Here is a 21573-nt window from a genome sequence, read left to right on the forward strand (position 1 = left end):
GGAACCACACTGTCTCACTCCCCTGCCCTTATTTTGGCTTATTGTAGCATGCGTGAACGCTAACGGACGCCAGCAACTCACATTTTTAGCAATAAATCATGTTCAGATTGTGGGAGATAATTTATGTTCTGTGCGTCCAAACACACAGGCAAACATGCTGTGTGTTTTTATATAGGACAGAACTCCCTGTGTTTGAGGTTTCTTCAGTTTTATCTCTTCTGCTCTCAAACACTTCCCTTCACTGAAATGTTACATGCGTTATGCGAAAGGCAGTTGTGCTGGGCTTTGTCCTAAGTCTTTAGAGAACAGATGGCCACCGTTAGCATACGTGTAACTCTGATAGTATTGTATGTATGTAAATCTGTAAACATATGCTCAACCTTCAGCCCCCACAGAACATATTAATCCGCACCACAGAGCAGAACTACTTAAAAAAAGACTCTTTTCTGCAGCTTTTACTGACAAAAAGGAGAGTCAAAGCACTGACATATAGACAGGTAAGTATAAGACTATCACAGCTCTCAATCATTAGTCATGTACAGTACTTGAAGTGTTTATAAATGTACCACTTACGTGACAAACAAAGTTTGATATTAGTCCCAGTGTCACAGCTGGATCCATCTCCACCCTTTTATCTCCCCCCTAACAATACTCTGGTTCCCGATAACCAATTATACCTCTTATGGCCTCTCAAATAACTTTAATCACTGATTAGGATTCCTTGTTCACAAAGAAGCTACTTAAAAGTAATTGCTCAATAAAGAGAGGGGAAGTTGTCGCATTAAGTAGGTCTTCCTGCTGCTTCTCTCATTAGTGCTCACTTGGAGCTTTCAACTCCCTATTGTCACAAATGGAGCCTGTTTCATTCACAGCACAGAAGCCATTCTCACTCCGCTTTAAAGCCTGACAGCGTAAGCGTGGCGCAAACCAGCAGAACAGAAAGTGCTTAACAGCTCAAACCCGTGTTGATTTAAGATTTATTAGAAATAGCAGAAATATTGTCCGCATCAGTGATGCAGATGGACTGCAGCAGAGACCCAGGGATCAGTCCCTGGAGGTGGTGTCTCTGGTTGGTCACATTTTTCAATAAACACAGCCAACTGTGTGTGGTCGGTGGGAGGCCAGTGAGGGATCTCGCAGGGACCCTGAGATACTGGTTGGTTATGAAATAGATCCGTGTAAGAAAGAAATAATATATAAACACAGTCTGTGTGCACGATGTGGATTTTTTTCTGCCAATACCAATAATTACCTGCTTTCATGATAAGATAACTGCTAATATTTTATTTTTATGATTTTAAAAAGAAGATTGTAAGATGTAGTTAGTGCACAGCTGAGGATAATAAAGGCTAAGATGCAGTGAGCAAAGCCGGATGGATGGATTCTTCTTCTCTGTGTTTATTGGTGGACCGCAAACCAAATTTTAGGTGCAAACAGCCAGCTACTGTAAGGGAGTTTGTTAATGTTGTTATTCTTAAGTCAATGAAAGCAGTTTGACTTCATGTTACTCTATTAATCGGCTAGAATTTCATGGATAAACCGATGAAAAGCCAGTAATAGAAATGTCCTAGTATTGGGCCGATTTATTATTCCGATATATATCACTGTAGTTGAGAGGAGAGTTCCTCTTTGTTACATAGCAGCCAGCAGGCAGAAGAATAAACACTAGTAGCTCTGTAGAGTGATGTTGTTATGAGTGGACCCGTGTGACACGCGGATGCATATGTACACATACGATAACTCAGGTGATGAAATGTACATGTTCCTGCGGCTCGGTTTCATGCCATTTTGAAGATGTGCAGCAGTGCACATAGAGTGGCAGAGAAGAAGAGGATTGCAAGCTGGTAAACATGAGAGTAAACAATACTAGATTTAAAATACTCAAAAACATCTGCAAAAATGCATTCAATATTTTTGTCTGACCTCAAGGAAACGCACAGTGCTTTTTGGTGAGAAACACTTAAAGGAAATGTAACTTGTGTTTGTTTACAAGAAAACCCCATGGGACGGCTCAAGTTTCAGCTTTAATTTATTTTTGCGGTGTGATAATTGTTTAGCCACAGCTATTTAAATGTGTGCATATCTCCAGAGTGAGTTACTGTGTTAAAAGGGCGTGTTTTAACTGCTCTTTGGCACGGCCAATTTCTACAACTCTGTAGAGACGGGTTCCAATTTCTAGCGTTGAAGCCAGTAAAATCATGATTAATTGCAATTACACTGTATTTATATGCCACAGCTAAACATCTCCTGGTTACCAGTGATGTTTCTTGAAATGCAGATAATTTCCTTTATTGGAAAAATAAGATATACTATTGTAATTGCCACTTAATTAAAAACCACTTTTTTCTTTGCTGTCCCTGCATCAGCCACAAACATCTTCAAGGTTGAGTGCAGGCATTTATAAGAGAAAATGATTCTGCTTGGAAGGATTACAAGGAATAAAAACACAAGTGGTGATTGTGTCTTCCACCAGCACTTAAACACATTTCAATCCTAAATGACTGGCATGAAGACAGATACTAGAAAAATAAGGTCGAGTGCGGGAAGATAACCAGAAAGATCCTTTCAGCAAAGATGCTTAATGACCCCTGTTCCAGCTCCAAGTCTCTGCTTTCCACTGTTCCACATACAGAACTCTAAGACCTTTTCAATAAAACATGCATCTCTGAAACATTTACAACTCTTGTGTTTCCTGAAATGATAAATCCAAAACATCTTTGATGTTCGAGAGAAACGTACATGAAACTTAATGTTTTAATTCTCTGTAATCCACAAGTTACAAGTGACTTATATTCTGGCAAAAAGGATCTGTGCTGGAGCGAGAGGGGAGGGAGGACCGGGGCAGATCCTTGTTGTCGAGCAGCATATTTTATTTTCTCTCCCAGAGGTTTAGAGGAGCTGTTACACTCTGGAGTTTTAGCGGAGGTCACAAGGTTATTATATAAACAATTCACATGGAGGCCCTCCAGCACCCAGAGGGAATGTTTAATGCAATGCTCACAATTTCTGAGATGTTGTAATGCTCAAGACGCAGACATGTGTCCAATTTTAACCATGCTGCATTATCTCTCTCTCTCTGTCTTTCTTTTTTTTTTTTTCCTCTTCTTCTTCTTCTTTCCGGCTGTTTTGTCGAGGCAAGTGAAAACCACGCTTAATTAATTTGGTCAGCTGCCTTGGATAAACTACATTGATGACATCAATTAGATTCTAATGAAAACAGATAAAAGCCATGGAAAGCAAATGGAATTTCTGAACAGGACTCATCAAAGTCTTAGCATTGGAACAAATTCCCATTACGTCTCATAAAAGCCTTTAATTTGCGAAGCTCATGTCTGGTTTGGTACTTAGAAGTACATGGTCAAATGATTCAGTCTTAAGTCCTGTGCCAAGAGAAGCCAAATCAGAATTTAATTTGGCACATAACTCCTTATCCTGTCTGAAACATGTGGTTGGATGCAATCCTTGGATTAGTGTGGACTTTAGAACTACAAATTTGGCTTGTTTCTCCTCCTTTGGCAGAACAAACACCTAGTCTAACCCATTTGTAACAGAACATGTACATTTCCAATCTCGGGGAGAAAAAACACACATGCTTACTCCAGATTAGCTAACCAAATTGCTGCAATTATACGTGTCAATCCATTGACGTGGGATGACAAGGCTTCACTTTGTCTCGTTCTGTCTTTTATAATTGTATAACTTCTTTCGACTGTCTGACTCCGTTTTTAAAGTTCAAGTTCAGTTATGATGAACTGCATTTTATACAGTGGTGTTTTAAGAAATAGTGACCTTTTGGCGAATACACAATAAACTGTTTTTCCTTTGCCACATGATGTCTTTTGATGACATTTAATGAGAAACCTGAATATCTTTACCGAGCATTTGCAGGAACTGAAAGTCATTATTACGAGTGAGCAATTCAGACTGATAAACTGCTTGACAGATACTGGCCTGTCATAGATTTGTTGGGATCACCATATATGTATATTATTGTTAATTATTAAATTGTAATCATGATATGAGACTATATACCGTCTGAGATTTTGGATATTGTTATATTGTGATATAATATATAATACGTAGTCATTATATCCACATTACTGATGATTATTGATCAAAAATCTCATTGTGTTAATATTTTTTAATATTAACACAAAAATATTGTCAAAGTATCAATATTGAGGTATTTGGTCAAAAATAAAGTGATTCTGAAAATATGTATATAATTCAGGCAGTATTTTGTAGTTAATGACACAGTATGAAATGCCGTACCGTTTTTCCCGTTTGGCCGTGTTTTTGCTGTTGACCAACTCCTGAGAGAAACCTGAGGCTCTTTAGCTGCTAAGTAATCCTCTACAGTATGTTCACCAGCTAGTTGCTAACTTTTTCTGTCTATTTGGTGCTGAGCAGGTAGTGAACACTGGGTTTGTAGTGCTTTTTTGCTCAAATCAGTTTCTAGTTGTGGCTAAAAACAACACTGATGAGAGATGTGACTGAACCAAAACAGAAAAAGCCCCTGGCTGTAAAACCAAAAAACAATAAGCTGAAAGATGCTAAAGTGCTCCGTAAAGCTGATACTGATAATTTGCTGTGGCTTCATCACTTAAATCCAACCCTTTTACATTAGCATAGTCATGTGATCCTTTTGTAATATAGAAATATTGATTCCAACAGTTTTAATTAGAGCCCATCCTATATATTGGTTTACCAATATTATTGGCCTATCACAGATATATTGGTACACCGATATGAAAACTCTTTTTCTTTCTTTTTCTGTTTTTACAGAACATAGTGCAATTAAAAAAAAAGGAAAAATTGGGGTTATTCATAATTATTAAATTCCCAGTGAAGTTAGATGGCCGTGGTTGCAGTGGGATATGTGTGCATATTCTCCACACATCAGTGTGCAGGAGCTGTGGCAGATCCATTTATATAGAGTAGCCTTACGGTCTAATCAGCTTTCAACCTTGACTGTGCAGAGTGTCATGTGAACTGTTCACTGTCTAGATTTGTATCTTTACTGTAAACTGAAGGTTTGAATGAGTCACTTCAACCATAGATTTCTGTCCCTGTACAATTTTTCTTTCTTACTATTTCTGTATTGTTTTGTAAGTTATTTATATCTCATTTCTTGTTTTCTGCACCTGTCACGATTGTCTTTGAAAATGTGAATACAATGGAAATGAGTTATATTCATTAATTGTTGTGTGTTAATTCACTAGTGCAGTATCTGTTCTCTTCAAACTGTGACAGTTTGAATGTAGGAAAAAAGGGGAAGTATTTAATAAGCCGTTTTTGTTTTTCTTGGTGTGTGTGTGTGTGTGTGTGTGTCCATCCCAGCGGACTACCCTCCCCCTCCACCACCTGTGGAAGATTCAACCAGTTTCCCACCGTCCTCTGGTTCCTTCCCTCCTCCACCGATGAACTCGTATGATTATCAGGTGAGAGAAAAAGTGTTGTTGTATTAAATTTTCTTGGTTGTCAGTAACTCTCTGAAAGTCGACGCAGAAAGCAAAGACAGCCCCGAGCCTTACACTGAGTTCATGCGGCCAGTCCAGCAAAACTGTCTGTCCATTTGAGTTGCAGCCAACTGCAGAGACGGCCAGCTCCAGATGCTGCCTGGAGCCAGCCACCCCAACTCGAGACCCACACACAAGCATACTTTCTTTACTTCTGAGAGCTCTAATGCAGGGAGGATAGAAGGCTGACACCTATTGGTGGAGCCTGGTCACATTTCTTTGCTTTGCTGGTCATAATACCCACAGGCATTTGTCCCTCCCGGGATATCTGGCCTCTACGCTCCTACTGACCCTCTCAGCACTTGACCTCTGCTGCGAAATCCTCCAAGTGCTTCACATTCCTTTGTTCAATGTAAGCAGAGAAAAGAAGTCTTCCTCAAGCCCCTCATTTGATCTGAGCACATTTTCTATCCTAAATGAATACTTCCTTTGTGGGTTTGGAGACAGAATGTTACATAGTTTAAATAAGTTATGCAATGTGTGTAAATTCGCCGCTCTTCCCACACACATTGTATACACAGAGAGTACGAGACTGCACCCTGCGGATTAGCAGCGTATGCCCGTTCATATGGTGTTATGACCCTAATGTAAACTGCGGGCCATCTCATTGTTAAACATTATTTGAAAACGTGCAGAGCAATGCCAGTAACAGTTGTCAGTTTCACGGTTTTGTTTAACCAACGGGGTGTGAGGTTGAGCAAGTCAACAGAGCTGCTTTCCCTTAAAACATTTAGGATCAGCTGAGCATAGAAAGGGACACCCGAGCAGTTAGAAATTAAATAAGCCACCAACAAAATGTACTTCTTGTATTAGAAATCTGTGGGAAATTTGAATTTTCAGCAAACCACTAGATCCCTGAACTTCCACACAAATCCTTTCTTCCATTTTTCATTTGAATTTTAAATTCAGTGGCCATGAATGATACCTGATCTGTTAGCTGGACTCAGGGCTCTATTTTTTGCGTAGGTTTGAACTCTGAATACCTAAATTCTTCATGTGTCAGGTAACATGAAGCTGTAACTACTCATCCTTTCTGAACTGTGGTTGGAGACACCAGCACTCTTGTAAGACTTGTGCAAGGTCTAATTCAAATGTTCTAAAGGTTTCATGAAATTGTGCTCTTACTATTTTATAACAACTGACTTAAAAACTTGGATCTAGCTATTATTTTCATTGTCGTTTATTTTCTCAATGAATCGAATCGTCTACAAAATGTCAGGCAATTGTCCACAAGCAAAAGATATATTAATTTTACTTTCACAGATGAGTAATGAAACCAGAATATTCACATTTAACAAGCTGTAATCTCATCAGTTCATCAATTTGTCAGTTAATCATTGCAGCTCTAGTCACATGTGGTTCATGATACAGATAAAGAAGCATATCTTTGTGCTGATTGTTGTGATGTTGGTATTTCATATTTAACCAGACTACTCAATGTTATTCCTAAAGGGAAACAAATGGGACTTTATCACAGCAGACATCTTGACTCAAAGCAGGAGAAGCACAGACAGAATTTCTTACATTAATGATGGCTTCATTCCATTTAGTTGAGCTAGTTCTAGGTCTCTGGTATTGTACATAGTCACTCTCTGACATGGCTTACTCAAACACTTCAGTCAATTAACGGAGCTTAGGATCCTCTTACCATTTTCCATCTTAACAAAAACTCAATAAAATAAGTGTTTGATTTTGGCCACCTTGCCCCTCCAAGGAAAAAGGTTTGGGCACCCCTGCTTTAAGCTAATTAAACAACCCAAAACTCAATAGGACTTTGAAAATGTGGCTGTTTTTCTTTTCGCTTAAGAAAAGCTATATATTTGGAGAGGCATAGTTTTTACAGGACAAATACCATATTTATTAAGCGGACATGATAACAGTAATTACCAGGTAATCACTACAGAGAGTTTCTGTCTCTATTTCCTGCTGACATTTCAGTCTATTTTTTCTGAACAGTATAGACAGTAGAAATAAAAGATAAGAAAAAATACACATACGTAATTAGTTTTAAAAGTGCTTTAGAGTTTTCACCTCTAACTCTTCTTCTCCCATCATATTGGCCAGCAGAATCTCCATGGCCATGCAACTTCATTCCTTAATACACCACTGGTATCTTAATTATGTGTCCTGTAGCCAGAGCAGAACTCTTTAATTGTAGGCGCTGTTCAGAAAAAGGGATAGATATCCATCCAGACGTCTTTATATCTTGTTCTCTATGCCTCAGTAGAGAAATTACTCACACTGAATGAATAAATGAGTGATGAAATGGTATTTCCTCAGAAGAGGGCAGAAAATATTTTCACCCTGACTGAGAGAGATGTCTGGATTATGAGACGTTAAAGGTGAAACCTTTAGCAGGAGAGAGAAAGAAAAAAAGCAGCTAGTTCTCATCATGGCTGTTGTCCACATTACGAAGCCCTACACAGCACATTCCAACCTATCACAAAGACTGCGATGTTTCCTTTCATCCTCCTCGTTATCACCGTTGAAACAAGTTTGCCTGCTTTTCTTTTGTTGATTTGAGACAAGCCATTAGTGTTTTGCTTTGTTTACCCCTCGCTCATGATTGCCTTAGATGTTTTAAAGCAGCAGCTCTGCTCCAAATGGAGGCAAACCCTGCCTGTAATAGATTGTGACAGGTAATCCAAACACATAACATTAGAATAAGAAGCAGTCACTGATCCAGCCAACTCAAAAAGCCCCCGCAGGCAATTGCAAGAAGTCTTCTTGCAGTTGCAGCATAGTTCAGAAGACTAAAAATATATCTGTCATTCCGTGGAGAAATTCCCGGGAATTTTGTAGGAAACCGAGTGCCACTAATGGTCAAATCAGTTTAACTACTTTCCAGATTTTTTTGTGCAACAGTTTTGTTTATCTTTTCTGAGATATTTTATGTATTTTTCTTTTTTTAATGCGTTGAAGTTGTGTTTTCTCTGAGGTGAAACTGAAAAAATGCAGATGAATAAATGAGTGAGAGTGGAGTGATCCTGTTACCGACGCTTTCAAGCCTCCTCTGATAATAAAGTAGTTAAATAGAAATGGCAGCAATTCGTATCATCTTTTATAGAACGCATGTTTAAAATACTGGATAAAAAAAAATAAATATCTGAGTTTAATTTTTAAAAAAGGAGCTTTTTGTTTGAAATACTGCTGAATGAGATTGTGATAAATAATGCATGAAGAACGAGATACTGTAAATCCAAGTGCGCTGAAAAGCAGGAGGTGAATAGTGCACCGCCTTATGAAAGTTGTCTCTGAGACAATACATTGCTTCTTATTTCTCACCGCATTTCTCTCAGAGAGAAGTCTCTGCTATTGATGTGTGGCTTTCAAAAGGATTGTCTGAGGTCAAGGTGAAACATGAACTCTGAGACTGTAATCCAAAGTGTAAGGAGTGTGAAGAAAGCAGGAGAGAATGTCTCCGAGCAGCACCGAGTCTGAATTGCTCGTCATTGATGATTATCTCTCTATAACTTTTGAGTGCAGCCAGACAAAGGAACTTAACTGAGTGTCATTAAGGGCTGTTTTAGTGAGTGCACTCATTGTTCTGCACACACATGTGATATTTGATGTTTGATGTTCACAGAAAGGACCAGAGAAGACTCTGGAGGAGAGACGCTCCAGTCTAGATGCTGAGATCGACTCGCTCACCAGTATCCTGGCAGACCTGGAGAGCAGCTCACCCTACAAGCCACGGAGCACACAAGTACGATACCTACACAACTTCACACTAGTCAGAGGGGGGAAGTAACTTATTACATTTACAAGAACCGTATTTGAGAATAATTTTGAGCAGAATTGTGGACTCAAATCATTGTGACTTGGACACAATCGTGATTTGACAGAAAATAAATGACTTGAGTTAAAGACTTGTGACTTGACTTGAATTGACACATGATGACTTGAACGACTTGTCTTTCTTCTTTTTGTATTTTTTTAGTCTGGCTGTCAGTATTTTACTGTTTAAACATGATTTTTTTTGATTGAGAGGAATTTAAGAAATCAATAGCTGATTATGTAGTTATTTCTTTTTTGTTTGTTTGATTAGAATTATTATACTGAATATCAGTAATTACAATTCAGATCCAATTCATTGTCATATTTTTTAAACAGGTTAGATTAATCGGCCAGTGATATCATTATGAGACACATACTAAGACCTTTTCTCTTTCTAAAGACCAGAAAGTGCAGGTAAGACTGCTGTGTTTTGATGGGAAACTAAGGACTCAACTTGACCTGCCCAATACAAAAAGACTTGGGACTTGCCTAAGACATGAATTCACATGTCACTCTAACTTCACTTGAGTTTTTACATGTTCTGCTACCTTGTAGTTTACCTAAAATAAATATTGTACGTTTTCCTGCATCAGATTCATTTAAAGGTTTTAGTGTCTGATTACTTTTGAGGTTAAAGGTCCACTTCACCAATTTTGCACATTAAGTTCAGTTTACTTGTCATGAGTAGTGATGCTCAGTCTGAGAAAACAGTTGCATTTAATGTTGTCTGTGGCTTTGGATGGAGCTCTCTCAAATTTGACAAAAACGAACCCGATGATGTCAAAATGGGACTCCTTGTCATATTTCAGATGTTGTTGGCGGTTTTACTGAGGAGTGCTTCCTTCTCTGAACTCAGATGCTTTCATTTAAATAACTGTTTGAGTCTCAAATAGGAGACATCATCTAATATATAACAAAAAAGCAAAGGTTTGAGAAAAGTATAAAAAGAGTATAAATTTGCCCAGTTTAATTTCTTTTTTCCACTCCAGATAAAGGTGCCCTGTGGAGCTTCCTCGTTAACAACAAATAAGTTATAATTACATTCAGTGTTCCACAACAAAAGCATTATCTGTGTCATTGACTAACAATTAAGTTTCAATAATGCCTTCCACAAATAAATTTTTTTTTCAGTTACTTTGCATTGCATCATTTTCATCCATATTTGTAAGCTTGTAGTCTTTTTTGTTCTTGCCTTTGCTGGTGCATTGTTACACTTTGTTGCATGTTACCAAGTGTTGATAGAACGATACAAACCAAAGATACTCACGAACGCATTGCTCCACAGCGCCACTAATGGTCAAAAACTCCACAGGGTGCCTTAATCTCATGACCCCTCATATTTATTTTAAGAACCTTTTGGAGGAGCCCGACCCCTAGATTGGGAACCAGTGGACTAAACAAGTAACAGTATGTTAGGCAGCTAAAACCAGTTCCACTACCACCAGATCAGCTATGTCAATAAAAATAAATAGTGAAAATGAAAAGAAGCATCTGTATCAGGGACGAGTACTTTAACATTTGATACCTTATGTACATTTTCTTGTTTATTTATTTATTTATTTTTAGTAAATAAGGGCCCTGAGTACTTCTTCTACCACTTCTGAAATTCATAATAACTTCGGAAGATGTTACATTCACCTTTGAAACAATGAAGGGTGCTAATGGGTAGAAAATTAAAAAAAAATTACAGAATGAATGAATTATGACGTTTTTAATTATTTTTCTTGAGACGAGTGAAACCAAATGATAAACTGCAGCAAATAAGGTTCCCGGAGGAAAGAGACCCATATGTTGCATCTTTTGAAAATGTTTTGCCGTAACGACAAAGTGAGTCTTGACCTATATCATTAGTCGATATTAAACGATATTAAGAGCAACTTCAAAAAGTCAAAGCCTTGGGCAGTTCACTAAATTGTTTGACACACAATGAATGTAGGACAGGCGGATAAAAAAACCTAACCAATTGTGTTTGGAGTAGGAAGGCTCAGAGGGGCTTTAACGCCATGCAGATCATATCTCTAGTGAGAGATTCGAACAATCATGTTATACCTGAAAGGTTCTTCTCAGTGTACAAAATTCTTCAAGGTATTATAGTTTTGTTTCTGTGGGTTATTTACAGAGTAGTTAGCATGTCTACATGTTTTATTTATTCATTAAGGATGCATATGTAAGACTGAAAACAAGGTTAACACGATTAATTATTGACAGAGTTGTTCATATAGCTCCAGATGAGGGTTTGTGCCCTTATACACATCCACTGACCCATTATGTCAGAACTGGTCGTGTAGAGGGAAGCAAAAGAAAAAATAATTTTCTAACTACTTATGTAGCACTTTTCTAGGACATGTGTGAATATGCTTTTTCCGACTAGTAGAATGTTTGTTGAAAATGACACTTAAAACATGGTATTTTGGGGGAAATTTGCCGTGAGACAAAGACAGACAAATGTGGTTTCAAGTGCTTACGTCCTTTGGTTTGGTGACTGCTGGCTCTCTGGTTAGAGGGAGTAAAATGTACGACACACAAAGTGAAAATTATTGCACCACACAGGGGAAACATAGCGGATACAGAGTGAAAGGAAGTGAACCATGTGGTTGTGAAATGATACACATTAAAGGCAAGTAAGTAAAATACGGCGTGATGATTTCTAGTATGCTTATGGTTGTGGTACGTCAGTGTGTTCAAGAAGCCTGATGTTAAATGTGATACTGTAATAACATAACATTATGTGCTCATAAAATATGGTGAAGGGCCTTTTTGCCCAGTTAAATGAACCTTTAACAGTTTGTAGGACAATAGAGAACATTGTGTTATAGGGTTGCCCCGCAGTCTGCATGGGGCTCATTGGTGTCTGTGTGGTCGTCCCATTGATGACCAACTTTATAATATTCAAGACCTTGTTGCCACGACCCTCCAAAGGTCACACAGCATTCAGTGTTTTTGCTTCTGCTGCAATGTCTCAACTCACAGTTCAATGACCTCAATAGTTCACCGTCCCCGCAACGCTTCCATATGTGCTGAAAAAAATGGCGTCTCTAATTTGTTGGAAACGTTTTGGCCCCTATGTTTTGTCTTTTTGTTGACATTTTTAAAAGAAATGTTTTCTTTTCCAGACAGTTAGAAGAGAAGATTCATACCATTCTCATGCCTGTATGGTAAATATAAAGATAGAGTTATAAGATAGCTTAATTCTGTCCAAAGGTGCCTAAGTCCACCCACTGGCCCCTCAAAAGCTCACTAATTAATGCATTGTATGTTTTGTTTGTTTAAATAAAGTTTAAAACAACAAGTCACCTTTTTACCAGGGGTTATGTGCAGCAACTGCTCCCTCCCAAGAAATAGTCATATTGTTGTTTTTAAACTTTGGTTTTTACCACAGATGTTACAAAAAAACAAAACAAACATACGCTAAGCTAAGCTGCTAGCTGTAGCTTCATATTTAGTGTACAGATGTGAGAGTGGTATCAATCTCCTAACTCGTGGCAAGAAAGTGTATAAGTGCATTTCAAAAATATGTTGAACTATTCCCTTAACAGTAGAGAAAACAAACAATACTACATTTTTGTCATTGTTGAGTGTTGTGTGTATCTATGCAGTACACAGTATGCATTATATATTCTACATGCTACTAACTGGTAGTCTTACAAGGTCATGAAGCTTCACATAATGAAGAACCATCTACATTTAAAGCAAATGAACAAAGAAAAATCAGAAGCACAATGTGAAAGCACACGTATTACTTTCATTTATTGTCTCAGTGTTTCATGGAAACACACACATATACACAAAAACAAGTATACATACATGAAATGCCCAGAAGCCCACATATACACATTGGATAGGAGGACAAACACTTCTTTAGGATGTGGAAAAGCCAGCTGCTGAACCGCATGGCATTTTTTCCCTGCATACCTTCGCTGGGATAAAACCGGCAGTAGCAGTATATATTAGAGCAGGAGTCTGAAAGCTTTTGTCAACATGACTTGAAAAATTGATGTGCACCTGTACGGCTCTGAGAGCCCAGCTGGCGAATGAGCGGGTGAACAGTCATACTAACTAATGTATGGCTGTCGTGGTGCTTTTACCTGTCAGGGTCAAAGTCCCTACGTGTTTATTTTTATCGCAACCTGCTGCGAGCTTTTGGAGTTATGGGTGAGAAGACACACACCACCTGTGTCTCAGCAGAGTACACATACATGTTATGACATGTATTAATCATGAAATGTTATGTATCAGACATTTTGTTGACTTAACCCTGTTTTTGCAGTCAGCATCTCTGTGCTATCATGATGACCTTCACTGTCGCTGTGTCTTCTCTCTGAGAGCTTTTTGCACATGGAAAAGATTTGCTTTGTGTTTGATTTTTTTTCTTTTTCTTTCCAGTATTATGAGCATATGAACACACACACACGTACACACACGCTGTTGGTCTCTCCTCAGCTGATGCTGATTCTAGCTGATTAACTCAGGTTGACCTTTTCCCCTACCCAGCTGCTGCTGTCAGTCCATGGTTGACTTCTTTCAATGCGTTATTCTATAACACAACACTGGTCTGTGTCGTGAGCCAGGTTTTCAACATTGACAAAACTGCTGCACAGTAATCTTCTGCTTGTACAAGCAAAGAGTAACCAGCGGTTTTTGATTTACAGCTTTCTGCGCTCAAGCAATTACTGAGCCAGCTCTCCAAAATCAATAGGCCACCCTGTGCTCTCCCTTTCAAGCTTCCAGGAGAGGGATCCTCCTCCGGACGTTAAATTTGGAATCAGCAAAGGGACCTTATGTGTGCTCACCTCCCAGATGAAATTGAAATGGACGTCGCTGCTCATTCATAAAAATCTAAGTAGCATTGCTGCAAACATTCAGCAGGCACTGATGCTTCACAGACATCAAAACAATTTTGTTTGCTTTAGTTGGTATTCTCTGTGGCATAACAGTGGGTAATGAAATGTGATCATTATATAATTCCCATTTGTTCTCTCTCCACTTTCATCTTCGATGCCATTTGTTATTTGACACAGTTAACTAAGTTTGTGTTACAGTTTGTTTGCTTTATCCTGCGACAGCAAAAATTAAGCCAGACCTGATAATAGTGTTATGCTCTTTATTCTGTTAGAAGTGTCTGTTATTTGTTGTCATACCAGGTTTGAATCACAAACATTTTGCACACACACACACACACACACACACACACACACACACACACACACACACACACACACACACACACACACATATAGACAGTACCTATGGAGTGGAAGAGTGGGGTGGCGGTTCCCATTTTTAAAAAGGGGGACCGGCGGGTGTGCTCCAATTATCGGGGTATCACACTGCTCTGCCTCACAGGGAAAATTTATTCCAGAGTACCGGACAGGAGGCTCCAACAAATTATAGGACATGGGATTCAGGAGGAACAATGTAGATCCCATCCTGTCCTGGAAAAATGGACCAGCTCTTTACCTTGAGGGCTTGCTGGGGTGGATCATGGGAATTTGTTCATCCAGTTTACATGTGTTCTGTGGATTTGGTGAAAGCCTATGACCGTGCCCCCCCGTGGAGTCCTGTGGAGGGTTCTGCCTAGTTAGGGGTGCCGGTGCTGTTGAGACTGTATGTGCTATCTGGTCCCTATATAACCAAAGTGAGAGCTGTGTCCAGGCACAAAGTCACAACGTTTCCAGTGGGTGTTGGACTCCAACAGGGTTTTCCCGTGTCTTTGATTCTGTTTATGATATTCATGGACGAGATCTCAAGGCCCAGTGGTGGTGAGGAGAGTGTCCAGTTTTGGAATCTCAGATGAGGTCGTTCATCTGGCTCCTTCAGTCCCTGACCTCCGGCAACCGCTGGGGCGGTTTGCAGCCAAATGTGTAGAGAGTCAGCACCTCCAAGTCCGGGGCCATGTTTCCCTGCTGGAAAAACGGTGGATTACCCCCGCTGATTGAGGGGGGTCAGCTCTTGCCCTAAACAAAGGAGTTTGAATATCTCTTGGTCTTGTTCACAGTTGACGGGCAAATGCAGCGTAAGATAGACAAGTGGTTTGGTGCGGTGTCAGCAGTAACGCGGCAAGACTGTCATAAAAGAGGGACTTGAGCCGGAAAATCAGTTGGAAAAACAGGAAATTAGCAGCTGATCAGTCACTTGGTCAGCTGTCTGGTTGACACAGATCTCTACATATTTTTGGCCCTACATCACACATTGTCACGTTCTGAGATTTAGTCGCGTCTTTTATCCTCGATTATAACCCTGGCGCGGTGATTTGAGGAAACACAAGAGAGCATGTTCATGCTAAATCCCACAAGTGTGCTGCACTGCAATCTGAGCCCAGCCAGCCTCGCTAATATGCTGCGTAGGCCTGTCTAAGCACATCAGATCTGTTGTAGGGGAGTTAACAAGGAGGCCCAGATGAGTGTCAAAATAGTACGCTCATCAAACGCCAGAGCAGCAGTGCAGCTTTGGTGGAGGCTACAGAAGCACCGACCACTGCGACCTCTAATTCACACTGACCTCTGGTGCCTTTCTAGTAATCAAACACAACACCATCCCATCCTGCTGAGATTCTACAACCTCCAAAAATTAAAGATAAGTGTGCGTAAAGATATAAGTGTAAGTTTTACACATTAAATATGTATTTGAGGTCATTTTCAACAAACATTTTAAAGTAAGTATGGTAATCACAATTTAATTATATCAATGAGAATAAAGGAAATATCATTAGATCATACGAATGTGTGCCAGCATGTAATCCACACAAGCTCTTTCACATCTGATTCGTTTGTTGTATTTTTCTTCGTAACATTTTTTGGCCAGTAATTCACCTCCTTCATAGACAGAGAATGATAGTTTTGGCCAACTGCTTGTAGCAGATGGCTGAAAATTAGCAATCATATTCTGCTAATGTGCACATGAAAAATCACAAAGAGAATGCAAGCAGGAGAGTTAACAGGGTCAGCTTTTTTCAGACACAGTAGGTTATTGTCTTCCCCTTTACTTGTAATAAAATGTTACTGGTGTTATGATGCTCATACAGTGGCTGATTTAGACGCTTTCTCAATAGAAAATGCTGAATTAAACTTAATGCCCTGCACACAAAACTAAAAATAGTTGTTTGGTTTGGTCTTTTTGTGTTTTATTTAATGGTCATTCAAACTGTCAATAATTTATTATCGAGGAAAGTGTTCACAGATGCACTTAGTTAGTTATCCACTGCAGAACCAATTAAGGAACCAAGTCCCAATTTCTTCTTCACATTAAGCAGTTGACATTTTTGTCCCAATTAAACCCTAATGCACTGCTTCCATTAAAGCTGCACCTCGTTCTGATCTCATTCAATCTGGTGTGATAAGATCTAAGTTGAAATTAAAAAGCTCTTCCTGTCTGATTCATCCACACGCTACGAAACGATAATGTGCAGTATGATAAATAAAATATTGAAAGCCTCGGCTCCCTATTCGACATACACGTACCACCATGGTAAACTTCCTCGGCTGTGCTGCGCTGCATCAAGAAGTGTGTGTGTGTGTGTTTACAGTGTGTGTGTGCATGTGTGTGTGTGTGTGTTCTGCCAGAACTTCTAGGACCAAAGATGTGTGACTCACTTACAGTCATGGTTCCACCAGCATTCAGTCAATGAAGTGCACTGAAGCTGTCTCTTTGTGTCCATGTTAGAAACTGGAGTGTGCATTTGTTAATGCTGTCTAGAAAACTAACAGGAACCGGCTGTTGAGTTCTTTGGTGCCTCTCAGGGAGGAGGTTGCCAACCTGTGACATGGAGGCTTACATGTGTTTTTGTACAATGTAAGACTGGAGGTCTTCTCTCAGTTGTTAATATTTGAAACATGACCTGGGACTTGACTTTGCTTTGATTGGTTTGAGTAGGGTCCCATCTTGGCTCATGACTTTGTATCAATTTATCTTGTTTGACCAAATAGTTTCAGATATTATGGAACAAAAAGGACAAGGCAAGTTTAGTTGTATAGCACAATTCAGACACAAGGCAACTCAAAGTGCTTTACAAGGGCATAAAAATGACATTAAAAAAAAATAAAAATTGCATTTAAAATACATTAAAAACAAGCAGGAAGACATCAAGAAACACAACATTAAAACAAGTTAAGAAATAGGAAAGTAAGCTAAAATAGAATAGGTTTATAGAGACAAGACTAGAAAATTATAGTCACAGTGCAGTTCAAAGCCTTACAATTGCTTCAGTGAAAGGCAGTGGCAAACAGAAAGGTCTTCAGCCTTGATTTAAAAGAGGTGAGAGTTGGAACAGACCTACAGTTTTTCAGGGAGTTTGTTCCAGATATGTGGTGCATAACAAAGAAAGTAGGACTTAAGCAGAACCAGCTTTTTTCATGGTAAGATGGCACTAATCTTCTTTCTTAGAGCGATTAGACAACCATCAGGTTAGCGACTTTATCAAGTGAATACTACTTGCTAAGTCCATACAACTTACACCTCTGAAGCCTTGAAAGTGCTGCAGGTGCATCAGTTATAATGGTACTTTGTTACTTGTGCTAGTTCTGTTGAGCACCGGAAACTCATGGATAGTTAGTTTGCTCAGGTAAGAATCAGTCTATGAGTTGGTGAATTGTATGTTTCCACTGGTTTGGCATCTCACTCCACTTACTGGTCAGATGTGTCTGGGATGGGAGTGAGAAAGTAAACACAGAAAGAGGGTCCTGAGGAAGATCCTTTCTAGGCAATGTTCTTCATAGCTCGTCGAGGTCAGACTACAGTTTATTCTCCGGCTGGATGCCAGCAGCTATTTGTTTCCCTCATCCGCATCTCAGTATACAAAGTGCACCTGGCTACAGGAGCTGTTTAGCTCAAACTTGCCAAGTGCATCTTGTAGTTGGGTTACATCAGGTCAGAATGATGTCGGATTATGTTTCCACCATGAAGTCATGTCTTCACAATTTACTTGCGACTGAACTGTGCCCACTTCCTCTGAAGGGGTTTTTGGGCAGTTGCTTTTGTACCTGGGTACAATTACTGTGTTCAGTCAGCCCAGACGAATCATACCATGATGTTAAATGAGCCAGGATCAGATTCAACCTGATTAAATAATGCAGGGGTGAAAAAGTCCCTTTTGTGCTTTTCCTGTTTAAATTTCCCCTTCACCTTAAGAGCCAAGTAAGTTCAGGAAATTACACCAAACTCATGCTGGGTTTAGGCAGGCTTCCCATGGGTCAATTTTGAATTTTAAAGACCTAAATGGGATCCACGTGGCTGTAATGTATATATATGTTAACAGTCATCACAATGTCACATACATGCATTAAATATGTTGCAGATCTTGGCAAAAACCAGCGCTATTAATAGTGATTTTCTCCCACACAGTCATTTCTATCTCTGTTTCAGGAAACTGAATGAAAACTAAACTGAACTTTTAATTACATAATCAAGTTACATTATTGTATACAAGCAGAAATGTTTTTAAAAAGCCTAAGTTCAAGGCCCATCTGTTTTCAACAAAAGGCTCAAACTTACTCCAGATATGTGGGCCGTTCAATTACCTTTTTTTAAAACTACTTTTAATGCAAATCTAATCTGCTTACTTTCTTCAAGTGTCTTAACACGGTAGGTGTATTTACATTTAAAGCACTAACAAGTACAGTAAGGCTCTGTTTGATTCTTACTGTATCAAATGCCAAAGAGACGGCATTATGTCACTGCCATTTCACGACTACGTCAGCAGACGAGCTGCAGCACTGTTTGTATTTTTACTCCGTGTCAAATAGCTTGATGTCTGTGTAATAAGTTGTCATGTCCATACAAAACAAATGGGCATTATTGAAGTCTGCTGACAGTTTAGCTGAAGCCAAGTGCTTGAAATGCTGCTGAGATGGATCCTTCCACATGAGTGCCCCGAGGAGGCCTCACTTCACACTGTGCCAGTCAAGCCATGCCGTGACACTCCCATCTCTCAACAGGCAGAGCATTGCGGATGGCACTCGCTGTCACAACACGGCAGAATGATAGGCCCTCGCTGCTCGCTCCCAAGTCTCCCACTGATCATGGCGTCTGCTGAACGATCACACAGAATGCAGACTATAGACCACCCTGGCGGTGTCTCAGCTCTCTGAGAGTATGATAGGGTTGTGACCTTTCTTGTGCTCCCCTTAAGAGGCGTCTCCCAGGACGGCCTCACTGTTTCAATTCTTCATCCCTTCAGGAGCACTCATCATACCCTACACCTTAACTCTGTGTACCTGAGTATTAGAGGTGCATAAGTGAATTCTTATTAACACAGAATAGCTTAATTGATTATTATTAATTATTAACATGCTCATTTTCCATGTCAGGTATAATCATAATTACATTCCATCACCAAAGTTCATAAAGTACACAAATCTATAATGCTACATAGGTAATAATACCTGGAATACCCGATAGAAGTAAGAACATCCATGAATTAGCTTGAAAGATAAGTTCACCCAAAAATAAATGAATGAGAGCTCTGTCATTATCTCCTCACCCCCATGGTGGAAAGTTGGGTGAAATTTCATGCAACACAGTTTTGCTGTGAAGCCACAGAAAGGTTTTTTGGCTACAAAACTTCACCGAACTTTCCATTGGCACAAAGGTGAGTAGACAATGAATAAATTTTGATTTTTAGGTGAACTTATCCTTCAAAGTCGTAAATAGGAATTTAAAGCATGACAAAGTCATCCACACCTCCCTGACCCATGTTGTTAGATAGGAAGGTGAAGGACGAGGGAGAATTGAATAAACCCGACCTCAACCACATTCTTTGAAAATGTTAAACAAGTTTTTGCTAACTGATTACCACACACACATTTTTTTTAGAAAATAAATTTGTGTATCCTAGTTTCTCTGACAACAACTGAGAGTCCCTGTCAGTGTTCTTTCATGCTCTTAAAATTGAGAGTTTTCAGATTTTAAAAGGGTCATTCAAAAGTTTGAGCTCTTTCACCAGGAGTTAGCTGAAAACATCGATAACAAATTGTATGTTGACTGTTCGGCTACAGCCAGCCACCAGTTAGCTTAGCTTAGCTTAGCTTAGCTTAGCATTTAGACTGGAAACAGGTCGAAACAGCTAGCCCAGCTCTACCCAATGGTTTAAATCTCTGCCTTAACTGTAATCTTTCTAACTTTTTAGATGTAAGTCTCAAATTGATTTGATCAGTTTGCTATATTTGTTATTTAACAGAAAGCTTCTTCCAGAAAGAAAAATTGTTTTTGATCACAAGAGGAAGAGAACTATTTACAGAACAAGTTTTTTTTTATAAACTTGGATAAATTAACTTCAGTCAGCTACCCATCACAGATGTTGATACATTTTATGAGTTGATACTCATTCCCATAAAAAGTACATGATCTGCACTGAATACTTGTTTTAGCTGAGTTCTTGCTCAACCCTCGGACCAAACCATGATCAATTCAGTGGCCTTCTTCTATCTAGCTGATGACATTTAACCCAAGACAGGCTTGGGCTTGTGGGAAATGGTGTTTGTTAAAGGCCATTAAGGATTAAATAACTATTTGGTGTTTTTTTTTCTTATTTTTTTTAGTGTACCATCTTGGATTTTTTAATATTTGAGGTATTGTTGAGCCTCCAATGCTTAAACGAATTCATGTTTAAATAGGGTATGATTATGGTTGGTTTTCCTGTCTGAGTGTATGTTCAATATCTCAGGTTACAGATTACTCAATTTATTTTGAGAAAATATATCAGAAGTATGAATGAATGTCCTTTTTTTCTGAGGACATGTACATACTACTGTATATAAGCATTCCCAAAACAACCAATGTTGTCTGGAAGCCACGCTTGGATCTAGAAAGTGATTCACTCCAACATTCATTCATGGATTTTTTCCTTGTTTCACTCACCTGCCCTGTTTGTCACATGTGGCCAAGTGAGAGACTTTGCGGTGTTTACACTGTGACATTGTGCGCCCTTGTTTTTAGTGCATGTCATTTTTACTGTCCCCATGTATACTTATGTTGCTGTCCTTCTACAATGACAGGAATGCCCTTCACATGTTTTGGCTGTCACAACACTGAGACACTTTGATTTAAGCTTCTCTTAAGGCAGAATAAATTTGCATCAGTCAGGAACACATGTAATGAAGTACAAGCACTGACACATTACATTTCAGTTATCAGTGCTGGTTTGTCACATGGTTTGCAGCGAACACAAAGGTCAGTCAAAAGGAAAATTAATGGTCAGCCCTAGCTATGTTTTTAAGGAAACACATGCAGTTTGTGAAGTTTAAAATCCAGATTGTGAGAATAAAGTCTCTTAGTTGGTGACAGT

The 21573-nt window shown here is 39.2% G+C and overlaps 1 protein-coding gene across 3 annotated transcripts in view; it reads left to right on the forward strand.

Annotated features, from left to right (window-relative positions):
• The window catches only part of lpp (LIM domain containing preferred translocation partner in lipoma), a 155679-nt gene that overhangs the window by 65538 nt on the left and 68568 nt on the right, over positions 1–21573 (forward strand). For all 3 annotated transcript variants that reach the window (XM_073475942.1, XM_073475943.1, XM_073475944.1), the window contains 2 exons: positions 5341–5441; positions 9106–9225. In XM_073475942.1, coding sequence (XP_073332043.1) covers positions 5341–5441; positions 9106–9225 — 221 coding nt within the window. The remainder of the gene's footprint in view (positions 1–5340; positions 5442–9105; positions 9226–21573) is intronic.

This window comes from Pagrus major, chromosome 11, assembly GCF_040436345.1.
Source record: "Pagrus major chromosome 11, Pma_NU_1.0".
Classification (NCBI taxonomy): domain Eukaryota; kingdom Metazoa; phylum Chordata; class Actinopteri; order Spariformes; family Sparidae; genus Pagrus; species Pagrus major.